At 40.6% G+C, this 13,775-nt stretch overlaps 1 protein-coding gene across 1 annotated transcript in view; it reads left to right on the top strand.

Annotated features, from left to right (window-relative positions):
* PPEF1 (protein phosphatase with EF-hand domain 1) overlaps positions 1-13,775 on the top strand; it is a 209,004-nt gene that overhangs the window by 165,306 nt on the left and 29,923 nt on the right. The window contains exons 14-15 of the mRNA XM_053705264.1: positions 3,066-3,229; positions 10,368-10,370. Coding sequence (XP_053561239.1) covers positions 3,066-3,229; positions 10,368-10,370 — 167 coding nt within the window. The remainder of the gene's footprint in view (positions 1-3,065; positions 3,230-10,367; positions 10,371-13,775) is intronic.

The raw sequence follows: 13,775 nt of genomic DNA, 5'->3' as shown, positions 1-13,775 counted from the left end.
CTGGCGGCGGCGTGCGGACAGCAGATTAGGGGTTAATAAGTGTAGGTAGCTGGCGGCGACGTTGTGGGGGGCAGATTAGGGGTTAATAAATATAATATAGGGGTCGGCGGTGTTAGGGGCAGCAGATTAGGGGTACATAAGGATAACGTAGTTGGCTGTCGGCAGATTAGGGGTTAAAAAAAATTAATCGAGTTGCAGCGATGTGGGGGGACCTCGGTTTAGGGGTACATAGGTAGTTTATGGGTGTTAGTGTACTTTAGAGTACAGTAGTTAAGAGCTTTATAAACCGGCGTTAGCCCAGAAAGCTCTTAACTACTGACTTTTTTCCTGCGGCTGGAGTTTTGTCGTTAGATTTCTAACGCTCACTTCAGACACGACTCTAAATACCGGAGTTAGAAAGATCCGCGTTAGACCCTATTTTGAGTGACTCCAAATACCGGAGGTAGCCTAAAACCAGCGTTAGGAGCCTCTAACGCTGGTTTTCACGGCTAACGCCAAACTCTAAATCTAGGCCTAAGTTTTTGTGTAGGATTTTACAGGTTGTGCGGTCCGGCTAAAATGCTCACATTACAGCCTATACCGACACAATCCATACCGCCATCTGAGACCAGTAGTTATGAATTTTGAGCAAAAGAAAAGTTTCATAACTCATAACTAAACTGTTACAAAGTACACAAACACCAATAAACTACCTATTAAGCCCTAAACCGAGGCCCTTCCGCATCGCAAACACTATATTAAATTTATTAACCCCTAATTTGCCGCCCACCCACATCACGACTATTAAATATACCTAATATCCCCTAACCCCGACATCGCCAACACTATAATAAAGCTATTAACCCCTAATCTGCCGCTCCCCAACATCGCCGCTACTATAATAAAGTTATTAACCCCTAAACCGCCGGCCTCCCACATCACCTCCTCTAAATAAACCTATTAACCCCTAAACCGCCGGCCTCCCACATCGCCACCACTAAATGAACTTATTAACCCCTAAACCTAACACCCCCTAACTTTAAATTACAATATAACTATTTTAAAATAAATAAAAACTTACCTGTGGAATAAAAATAAACCTAACATTACTTTTCTAATAAAATAAAAAAATACTACCAATTAAAAAATCTAAATTACAAATTTAAAAAAAAACTAACACTAGGAAAAAAATAAAAAAATCTAAAATTACAAAAAATAATAAACACTAAATAACAAAAAATAAAAAACACTAAGCTTACAAAAAATAATAAACACAATTATCAAAAATAAAAACAATTAGACCTAATCTAATAGCCCTATAAAAATAAAAAAGCCCCCCAAAATAAAAAAATAATAAACACTAAATAACAAAAAGTAAAAAACACTAAGCTTACAAAAAATAATAAACACAATTATCAAAAATAAAAACAATTAGAAATAAAAAAGCCCCCCCAAAATAAAAAAAACCTAGCCTACACTAAACTACCAATAGCCCTTAAAAGGGCCTTTTGTAGGGCATTGCCCTAAGTTAAACAGCTGTTTTACCTGTACAAAAAGACAAAGTCCCCCCAACAGTAAAACCCACCACCCAACCAACCCCCAAAAATAAAAAAACTAACGCTAAAAAAACTTAAGCTATCCATTGCCCCTGAAGGGTCATTTGTATGGGTATTGCCCTTAAAAGGGCATTCAGCTATTTTTTCATTGCCCTTTAAAGGGCATTCAGCTCTTTTAAAAAAGCCCAAAGCCCTAATCTAAAGAAAAAAACACCCAAAAAACTGAAAAAAAACCTAACACTAACCCCAGAATCTCACGGTTCCTGTCCAGACATCCATCTCCATCCAGGCAGCGAGAATTCTTCATCCAGGCGGCGATATCTTCATCCATCCCGGGGGCGTCTCCTATCTTCATCCTGGTGACGCTGAGCCATCCTGGAAGCCGAAGACATCCTGCGTGGAGCATCCTATTCATACGGTCACCACCGTACACTGAAGTTGAATGCAAGGTAGCCGATTAAAAATTACGTACCTTGCATTCCTATTGGCTGATTTGATTCTTCAAATCAGCCAATAGGATGAGAGCTTCTGAAATTCTATTGGCTGTTCAAAACAGCCAATAGGATGAGAGCTACTGAAATCCTATTGGCTGTTCAAAACAGCCAATAGGATGAGAGCAGCTGAAATCCTCAGCTTTCCACTTTAATAAACATCAGTAGTTTCCTGGTAAATTTATAACACAAGCTCGTTGGATTCTTGGAAGGGATGGCGCTCATTCTCAGGACGTTTGGTTAGGTTATACAGCTTCTTCTTTGAAAATATTGATAATTATCACCTGTGGATCCAAATTTACTTTCACTTGTATTCCCCAACCCTAATAAACTCTATAACAGAGTTATCCTTTTAAGGTTAAAAATGTACCCTAAACCTTCTACAAAACCCAGAGTCCCTCCCCTTAACATTACACTCCAAACAAAAAAAACACAACTGTTCCCTCCTTGCTACCTGTGTACCACACTAGGGGACAACTGTATTACACGTGATGCTTTTGGGAAACAGTAAGGTAATCTCATGCACTGGACTTAAAGGACCGTTAAATACAGCAGAATTGGTATTACTAATGTGACCATTTTTTTGCAGTTGCATATTTAAAAAATATTTTTGCACTATTAGAATTTCACTCTGAAGTTAAAGGGACACTAAAGACAATATTAAACTTTCATGATTCAGATAGAGCATGCATTTTTAAGAGACTTTCCAATTTACTTACTTTTTCAAATTGTGCACAGGCTTTTTATATGCACACTTTATGATGCACCAGCTCCTATTGAGCATGTGCAAGAGTTCATAGTGTATATGAATACAAGTCTGTGATTGGCTGATGGTTGTCACATGATATAGGTCGCCTGCAAATTGAAGTACATTTTGAAATTTGTAAGAACAAAATCTACTGCTCATTTAAAATTCAGAGTAAGTGCTATTGAATTGTCTTTTTATTTTGCACTTGTTGATTATGCAGCTGTTTGCCATGCATTACACAACGTTTTTGCACATTTCAAATAATTATTAATATGATAACCTGTCTGGCAGGAACAATTTCCATTAGTGAGTGGGCATCTGCAATGAAAGCTGTTCTACACCTAGACCTCCCATGGAGGACTTTACGATCCCGGCTCGTACAACTTGCCCCTGATGGAGGTGTTGAATACCAGTCATGTTTTGAAGATCTGCAAATGGAGCAACCAATAAAAGAAGTAAGTATGGATTATCTGTCTTCCCTTATACTTTTAAAGGACTGTCTGCACTATATTAAGAATATTGTAAATGACCATTAAATGCACCAACTTCTTTTTTATCATCTTAACGGCTGGTGCCACAAATATTGTAAGCAGTTTCAATAAATCCCTTTACTATATTAAGGGCTACATTACAAGTGGTGCACTTGTCTAGTTAGCGCTACTGAAGACCTCATGTACAGGGATAGGGCTTAAAAAAAGTTGCATTAAAACCAACATAAATACATTAAAGGGACCCATAACACCTGTCTGGTAAAACTTCTTTTAACTAACTTATTAGCAAATAAAACCCCAAGAAAGCATGGATGTATATGTGGTTTGTTCAGCTTACCCCAATCAGTCCAAATAAACTAATTTCAATCACAATGTTGATCCTGTGCTAGATTCTGCCATGTATGCCACCATATTGTAACGCGCGTTGTACACAGCAGTCACATGCAGGCATATTCTGTTATGTATGCTTAGAGGAAATACATCTCCAGTGCAGAAGCACTCTCTTACTGTAATGCACAGCGTGCCCTGCAGTGTCTACTCTGTTACTTATGTCAAAAGTTTTATTGTGCAAAACGGATCACACTTTAAACAAATCTGATAAATATAATACTTTCTGTGGCTAGTTTACACTATCAAACATAATATGTATAATCTCCATCCTTCTCTCCCAGTCCCTCCCCGGTGCTTGCTATTTACAATTATACCAGTGCCTGCCTGGAACCATGCATTCATACATACTCAGTAGGTTTTAAAAACGGTGGTGTACAGTATTTTTTTATTATTATTTATTCTACAATGCTAGTTATAATTTTTCATCTGGATAATTTTCTCTTTCAGTATATTTTTAAAAATATTTAAATTATTTTGTGTCCCTTTAAATCCAGCCAAGCACAGTTTTTGATAAGTATAAGTTTATTGCACTTACTGCTCCCTGTTCGCTCTCAGATTCTCTTGTTTTTGTGTTGATCTCTGCACTGTGCATGCTACGGGGGAAGGGGAAAGGATATCACTGCTGAAGTGTGAACTGCTGTGCCGGGGAGATCTAAGTCCGTGCATAACTGTTTGTTTTAGAACGGTTAGGCTCTACCTCTGCCTGCTTTATAACACTTGTGGCAGCTGAAAATAAATCACTGCAGTGGCAGCAAGCAGCCCTGACTGTTAAAAAAAACACATTGAGTACGGCAATGTTGCTGTGCAATTACATAAATACTAGATTAAAAATAATTTAGATTAAATAATACATTAAAAAACGTTTCTTTTAAAAAGTATTTTACTTCAGATGAGATTTTTTTTTTTTTGCATTGAGGGAGCAATTGGAAATTGCATGGAAACATTATGGACATACAAAATACATACGGCTAGATTTAGAGTTTGGCGTTAGCCGTCAAAACCAGATTTAGAGGCTCCTAACGCTGGTTTTGGGCTACCGCTGGTATTTAGAGTCAGTCAGGAAAGGGTCTAACGCTCACTTTGCAGCCGCGACTTTTCCATACCGCAGATCCCCTTACGTCAATTGCGTATCCTATCTTTTCAATGGGATCTTTCTAACTCCGGTATTTAGAGTCGTGGCTGAAGTGAGCGTTAGAAATCTAACGACAAAACTCCAGCCGCAGAAAAAAAACAGGAATTAAGAGCTTTCTGGGCTAACGCCGGTTCATAAAGCTCTTAACTACTGTGCTCTAAAGTACACTAACACCCATAAACTACCCATGTACCCCTAAACCGAGGCCCCCCCACATCGCCGCCACTCTATTAAATTTTTTTAACCCCTAATCTGCCAACCGCACACCGCCGCCACCTACGTTATCCCTATGTACCCCTAATCTGCTGCCCCTAATACCGCCGACACCTACATAATATTTATTAACCCCTAATCTGCCGCCCCCGCTATCGCTGACACCTGCATATTTTTTTTAACCCCTAATCTGCCGCTCCGTACACCGCCGCAACCTACATTATACCTATGTACCCCTAATCTGCTGCCCCTAACACAGCCGACCCCTATATTATATTTATTAACCCCTAATCTGCCGCCCCCAACATCGCCTCCACCTACCTACAATTATTAACCCCTAATCTGCCGACCGGACCACACTGCTACTATAATAAATGTATTAACCCCTAAAGCTAAGTCTAACCCTAACACTAACACCCCCCTAACTTAAATATAATTTAAATCTAACTAAATAAATTAACTCTTATTAAATAAATTATTCCTATTTAAAGGTAAATACTTACCTGTAAAATAAACCCTAATATAGCTACAATATAAATTATAATTATATTGTAGCTATTTTAATTAATATTTATTTTACAGGCAACTTTGTATTTATTTTAACCAGGTACAATAGCTATTAAATAGTTAATAACTATTTAATAGTTACCTAGTTAAAATAATTACAAAATTACCTGTAAAATAAATCCTAACCTAAGTTACAATTAAACCTAACACTACACTATCAATAAATTAAATAAACTACCTACAATTATCTACAATTAAACCTAACACTACACTATAAATAAATTAATTAAATAAAATACCTACAAATAAATACAATGAAATAAACTAACTAAAGTACAAAAAATAAAAAAGAACTAAGTTACAAAAAATAAAAAAATATTTACAAACATTAGAAAAATATTACAACAATTTTAAACTAATTACACCTACTCTAAGCCCCCTAATAAAATAATAAAGACCCCCAAAATAAAAAAATGCCCTACCCTATTCTAAAATTAAAATAGAAAAGCTCTTTTACCTTACCAGCCCTGAAAAGGGCCCTTTGCGGGGCATGCCCCAAAGAATTCAGCTCTTTTGCCTGTAAAAAAAAAAACATACAATACACCCCCCCAACATTACAACCCACCACCCACATACCCCTCATCTAACCCAAACCCCCCTTAAATAAACCTAACACTAAGCCCCTGAAGATCTCCCTACGTTGTCTTCACCACGCCGGGTTCACCGATCGATCCAGAAGAGCCTCCGATGTCTTGATCCAAGCCCAAGCGGGGGGCTGAAGTTGTCCATGATCCGGCTGAAGTCTTCATCCAAGCGGGAGATGAAGAGGTCCATGATCCGACTGAAGTCTTCTATCAAGCGGCATCTTCAATCTTCTTTCTTCCGGATCCATGTAGTTCATCCCGCCGACGCGGAACATCCATCTTCACCGACGACTTCCCGACGAATGACGGTTCCTTTAAGGGACATCATCCAAGATGGCGTCCCTCGAATTCCGATTGGCTGATAGGATTCTATCAGCCAATCGGAATTAAGGTAGGAAAATTATGATTGGCTGATGGAATCAGCCAATCAGATTCAAGTTCAATCCGATTGGCTGATCCGATCAGCCAATCAGATTGAGCTCGCATTCTATTGGCTGTTCCGATCCGATAATTTATTTATTGATAGTGTAGTGTTAGGTTTAATTGTAACTTAGGTTAGGATTTATTTTACAGGTAATTTTGTAATTATTTTAACTAGGTAGCTATTAAATAGTTATTAACTATTTAATAGCTATTGTACCTGGTTAAAATAAATACAAAGTTGCCTGTAAAATAAATATTAATCCTAAAATAGCTACAATATAATTATCATTTATATTGTAGCTATATTAGGATTTATTTTACAGGTAAGTATTTAGCTTTAAATAGGAATAATTTATTTAATAAGAGTTAATTTATTTTGTTAGATTTAAATTATATTTAACTTAGGGGGGTGTTAGTGTTAGGGTTAGACTTAGCTTTAGGGGTTAATACATTTATTAGAGTAGTGGTGCGGTCCGGTCGGCAGATTAGGGGTTAATTATTGTAGGTAGGTGGAGGCGACGTTGGGGGCGGCAGATTAGGGGTTAATAATAATATGCAGGGGTCAGCGATAGCGGGGGCGGCAGATTAGGGGTTAATAAATATAATATAGGGGTCTGCGGTGTTAGGGGCAGCAGATTAGGGGTACATAGGGATAATGTAGGTTGCGGCGGTGTACGGAGCGGCAGATTAGGGGTTAATAATAATATGCAGGGGTCAGCGATAGCGGGGTCGGCAGATTAGGGGTTAATAAGTGTAAGGTTAGGGGTGTTTAGACTCGGGGTACATGTTAGGGTGTTAGGTGCAGACTTAGGAAGTGTTTCCCCATAGGAAACAATGGGGCTGCGTTAGGAGCTTAACGCTGCTTTTTTTCAGCTCAAACAGCCCCATTGTTTCCTATGGGGGAATCGTGCACGAGCACGTTTTTGAAGCTGGCCGCGTCCGTAAGCACCGCTGGTATCGAGAGTTGCAGGGGCGGTAAATATGCTCTACGCTCCCTTTTTTGGAACCTAACGCAGCCCTTCTGTGAACTCTAAATACCAGCGGTATTTAAAAGGTGCGGGGGGAAAAAAACATGCGTAGCTAACGCACCCCTTTGACCGCAAAACTCTAAATCTAGCCGATAGTAAGTTGCACATGTAAAGTAAAATTTCTTTTGTTTATGTACAATGCTTTATTTTGTAAATTCCATGTTACAAAGCTAATTATGGCACAGATATGCACTTAGGCAGACCTGATTCTTGCTTTTTTCCTATTATTAGTTGTATGAGCTTATAGTATCATGTATCTCCACTTGCCCTTTTATTTACAATACTATGTTCAAACCTGATGCATTTCCACAGAGTATAACTTTCTCAACACACTGCAGCACATGCTCTGCATCACAGTGAGTATTTTCTCTAAGCAAACATACATAACAGAATAATATGCTGTGCGCATCATGTGACTGCTGTGTGTACAATATTGCGGCACACATAGCAGCCCCAATCGCTGGATTAACATTGTAATTTAAATCACTCTATTTGAACTGTTTGCGGTAAGCTGAACAGCCAGAATAGAAATTTATGCTTAGTTGTTTTAAATTATTTAGTAGAAGTTAGTTTTAAGGAATTTTAACAGGTGTTATGGTTTCCTTTAATAGCTACACTCATATATACACTATCTAATAAAAACATAATTTATGCTTACCTGATAAATTCCTTTCTTCTGTTGTGTGATCAGTCCACGGGTCATCATTACTTCTGGGATATTATCTGCTCCCCTACAGGAAGTGCAAGAGGATTCACCCAGCAGAGTTGCTATATAGCTCCTCCCCTCTACGTCACCTCCAGTCATTCGACCAAAGACCAACGAGAAAGGAGAAACCAAGGGTGTAGTGGTGACTGAATTATAATTTAAAAAATATGTACCTGCCTTAAAAAACAGGGCGGGCCGTGGACTGATCACACAACAGAAGAAAGGAATTTATCAGGTAAGCATAAATTATGTTTTCTTCTGTTATGTGTGATCAGTCCACGGGTCATCATTACTTCTGGGATACCAATACCAAAGCAAAAGTACACGGATGACGGGAGGGATAGGCAGGCTCATTATACAGAAGGAACCACTGCCTGAAGAACCTTTCTCCCAAAAATAGCCTCCGAAGAAGCAAAAGTGTCAAATTTGTAAAATTTGGAAAAAGTATGAAGCGAAGACCAAGTTGCAGCCTTGCAAATCTGTTCAACAGAGGCCTCATTCTTAAAGGCCCAAGTGGAAGCCACAGCTCTAGTGGAATGAGCTGTAATTCTTTCAGGAGGCTGCTGTCCAGCAGTCTCATAGGCTAAACGTATTATGCTACGAAGCCAAAAAGAGAGAGAGGTAGCAGAAGCTTTTTGACCTCTCCTCTGTCCAGAATAAACGACAAACAGGGAAGAAGTTTGGCGAAAATCTTTAGTTGCCTGCAAGTAGAACTTGAGGGCACGAACTACATCCAGATTGTGTAGAAGACGTTCCTTCTTTGAAGAAGGATTTGGACACAAGGATGGAACAACAATCTCTTGATTGATATTCCTGTTAGTGACTACCTTAGGTAAGAACCCAGGTTTAGTACGCAGAACTACCTTGTCTGAGTGAAAAATCAGATAAGGAGAATCACAATGTAGGGCTGATAACTCAGAGACTCTTCGAGCCGAGGAAATAGCCATTAAAAATAGAACCTTCCAAGATAACAATTTTATATCAATGGAATGAAGGGGTTCAAACGGAACACCCTGTAAAACGTTAAGAACTAAGTTTAAACTCCATGGCGGAGCAACAGTTTTAAACACAGGCTTGATCCTAGCTAAAGCCTGACAAAAGGCCTGGATGTCTGAATTTTCTGACAGACGCCTGTGTAACAAGATGGACAGAGCTGAGATCTGTCCCTTTAATGAGCTAGCCGATAAACCCTTTTCTAAACCTTCTTGTAGAAAAGACAATATCCTAGGAATCCTAACCTTACTCCAGGAGTAATCTTTGGATTCACACCAGTATAGGTATTTACGCCATATTTTATGGTAAATCTTTCTGGTAACAGGCTTCCTAGCCTGTATCAGGGTATCAATAACCGACTCAGAAAAACCGCGTTTTGATAAAATCAAGCGTTCAATTTCCAAGCAGTCAGCTTCAGAGAAGTTAGACTTTGATGTTTGAATGGACCCTGAATCAGAAGGTCCTGTCTTAGAGGTAGAGACCAAGGCGGACAGGATGACATGTCCACTAGATCTGCATACCAAGTCCTGCGCGGCCATGCAGGCGCTATTAGAATCACTGATGCTCTCTCCTGTTTGATTTTGGCAATCAATCGAGGAAGCAGTGGGAAGGGTGGAAACACATAAGCCATCCCGAAGTTCCAAGGTGCTGTCAAAGCATCTATCAGAACCGCTCCCGGATCCCTGGATCTGGATCCGTAGCGAGGAAGTTTGGCGTTCTGGCGAGACGCCATGAGATCTATCTCTGGTGTGCCCCAACGTTGAAGTATTTGGGCAAAGACCTCCGGATGAAGTTCCCACTCCCCCGGATGAAGAGTCTGGCGACTCAAGAAATCCGCCTCCCAGTTCTCCACTCCCGGGATGTGGATTGCTGACAGGTGGCAAGAGTGAGACTCTGCCCAGCGAATTATCTTTGATACTTCTATCATTGCTAGGGAGCTTCTTGTCCCTCCTTGATGGTTGATGTAAGCTACAGTCGTGATGTTGTCCGACTGAGACCTGATGAACCCCCGAGTCTTTAACTGGGGCCAAGCTAGAAGGGCATTGAGAACTGCTCTCAATTCCAGAATGTTTATTGGCAGGAGACTTTCCTCCTGACTCCATTGTCCCTGAGCCTTCAGAGAATTCCAGACAGCGCCCCAACCTAGAAGGCTGGCGTCTGTTGTTACAATTGTCCAGTCCGGCCTGCTGAACGGCATCCCCCTGGACAGATGTGGCCGAGAAAGCCACCATAGAAGAGAGTTTCTGGTCTCTTGATCCAGATTCAGAGTGGGGGACAAATCTGAGTAATCCCCATTCCACTGACTCAGCATGCACAATTGCAGCGGTCTGAGATGTAGGCGTGCAAAGGGAACTATGTCCATTGCTGCTACCATTAAGCCGATCACCTCCATGCATTGAGCTACTGACGGGAGTTGAATGGAATGAAGGACACGGCATGCATTTAGAAGCTTTGTTAATCTGTCTTCTGTCAGATAAATCTTCATTTCTACAGAATCTATAAGAGTCCCCAGGAATGGAACTCTTGTGAGAGGAAAGAGAGAACTCTTCTTTTCGTTCACTTTCCATCCATGCGACCTTAGAAATGCCAGAACTAACTCTGTATGAGACTTGGCAGTTTGAAAGCTTGAAGCTTGTATCAGAATGTCGTCTAGGTACGGAGCTACCGAAATTCCTCGCGGTCTTAGTACCGCCAGAAGGGCACCCAGAACCTTTGTAAAGATTCTTGGAGCCGTAGCCAATCCGAATGGAAGGGCTACAAACTGGTAATGCCTGTTTAAGAAGGCAAACCTTAGATACCGGTAATGATCCTTGTGAATCGGTATGTGAAGGTAAGCATCCTTTAAATCCACTGTGGTCATGTACTGACCCTCTTGGATCATGGGTAAGATTGTCCGAATAGTTTCCATTTTGAACGATGGAACTCTTAGGAATTTGTTTAGGATCTTTAAATCCAAGATTGGCCTGAAAGTTCCCTCTTTTTTGGGAACCACAAACAGGTTTGAGTAAAACCCTTGTCCTTGTTCCGACCGCGGAACCGGATGGATCACTCCCATTAATAATAGATCTTGTACACAGCGTAGAAACGCGTCCTTCTTTATTTGGTTTGTTGACAACCTTGACAGATGAAATCTCCCTCTTGGGGGAGAGAATTTGAAGTCTAGAAGGTATCCCTGAGATATGATCTCTAGCGCCCAGGGATCCTGGACATCTCTTGCCCAAGCCTGGGCGAAGAGAGAGAGTCTGCCCCCCACTAGATCCGGTCCCGGATCGGGGGCCCTCGGTTCATGCTGTCTTTGGGGCAGCAGCAGGTTTACTGGTCTGCTTGCCCTTGTTCCAGGACTGGTTAGGCTTCCAGCCTTGTCTGTAACGAGCAACAGCTCCTCCCTGTTTTGGTGCAGTGGAAGTTGGCGCTGCTCCTGCTTTGAAATTCCGAAAGGGACGAAAATTAGACTGTCTAGCCTTAGCTTTGGCTTTGTCTTGAGGTAGAGCGTGGCCCTTACCTCCTGTAATGTCAGCAATAATTTCTTTCAAACCGGGCCCAAATAAAGTTTGCCCCTTGAAAGGTATATTAAGTAATTTGGACTTAGAAGTTACATCAGCCGACCAGGATTTTAGCCACAGCGCCCTGCGTGCCTGAATGGCGAATCCTGAATTCTTAGCCGTAAGTTTGGTTAAATGTACTACGGCCTCCGAAATGAATGAATTAGCTAGTTTAAGGACTCTAAGCCTGTCCGTAATGTCGTCCAGCGTAGCTGAACTAAGGTTCTCTTCCAGAGACTCAATCCAAAATGCTGCCGCAGCCGTGATCGGCGCGATGCATGCAAGGGGTTGTAATATAAAACCTTGTTGAACAAACATTTTCTTAAGGTAACCCTCTAATTTTTTATCCATAGGATCTGAAAAGGCACAGCTATCCTCCACCGGGATAGTGGTACGCTTAGCTAAAGTAGAAACTGCTCCCTCCACCTTAGGGACCGTTTGCCATAAGTCCCGTGTGGCGGCGTCTATTGGAAACATCTTTCTAAATATTGGAGGGGGTGAGAACGGCACACCGGGTCTATCCCACTCCTTAGTAACAATTTCAGTTAATCTCTTAGGTATAGGAAAAACGTCAGTACTCGCCGGTACCGCAAAGTATTTATCCAACCTACACATTTTCTCTGGTATTGCAACAGCGTTACAATCGTTGAGAGCTGCTAAGACCTCCCCTAGTAATACACGGAGGTTTTCCAATTTAAATTTAAAATTTGAAATATCTGAATCCAATCTGTTTGGATCAGAACCGTCACCCACAGAATGAAGCTCTCCGTCCTCATGCTCTGCAAGCTGTGACGCAGTATCAGACATGGCCCTAGAATTATCAGCGCACTCTGTTCTCACCCCAGAGTGATCACGCTTGCCTCTTAGTTCTGGTAATTTAGCCAAAACTTCGGTCATAACAGTAGCCATATCTTGTAATGTTATCTGTAATGGCTGCCCAGATGTACTAGGCGCCATAATATCACGCACCTCCCGGGCGGGAGATGCAGGTACTGACACGTGAGGCGAGTTAGTCGGCATAACTCTCCCCTCGCTGTTTGGTGAAATTTGTTCAATTTGTACAGATTGGCTTTTATTTAAGGTAGCATCAATACAGTTAGTACATAAATTTCTATTGGGCTCCACCTTGGCATTGGAACAAATGACACAGGTATCTTCCTCTGAATCAGACATGTTTAACACACTGGCAATAAACATGCAACTCGGTTACAATTTTATTTAATAAAAACGTACTGTGCCTCAAGAAGCACTAAACGATTAAATGACAGTTGAAATAATGAACTGAAAAACAGTTATAGCATCACTCTTAACAAACAACACAACTTTTTAGCAAAGGTTTGTTCCCATTAGTAAAATAACACTAATTAAATTTTAAACATAAAAATTACAGAGCAACGTTTTAAATCACAGTCACTATATAAGTCTCACAGCTCTGCTGAGAGAATCTACTTCCCTTCAAAGAAGTTTGAAGACCCCTGAGTTCTGTTAGAGATGAACCGGATCATGCAGAAAAACTGACTGGAAATTTTTGATGCGTAGCAAAGAGCGCCAAAAACGGCCCCTCCCTCTCACACACAGCAGTGAGAGAGAAACGAAACTGTCATAATTAACACAAGCAAACTGCCAAGTGGAAAAATAATGCCCAAATACTTATTCACTCAGTACCTCATTAATGCAAACGATTCTACATTCCAGCAAAAACGTTTAACATGAAAAATACCTAATAAAAGGTTTAATGTACTTTTACAGAGTAATTCCGGTGAAATACCATCCCCAGAATACTAAAGTGTAGAGTATACATACATGTTCATTATAACGGTATGGCAGGATTTTTTCATCAATTCCATTCAGAAAATAAAAACTGCTACATACCTCAATGCAGATTCAACTGCCCGCTGTCCCCTGATCTGAAGTTTTTACCTCCCTCAGAT

This window comes from Bombina bombina, chromosome 3 (genome assembly GCF_027579735.1).
Source record: "Bombina bombina isolate aBomBom1 chromosome 3, aBomBom1.pri, whole genome shotgun sequence".
Lineage (NCBI taxonomy): Eukaryota > Metazoa > Chordata > Amphibia > Anura > Bombinatoridae > Bombina > Bombina bombina.
This window is presented reverse-complemented; position numbering and strand designations above follow the sequence as displayed.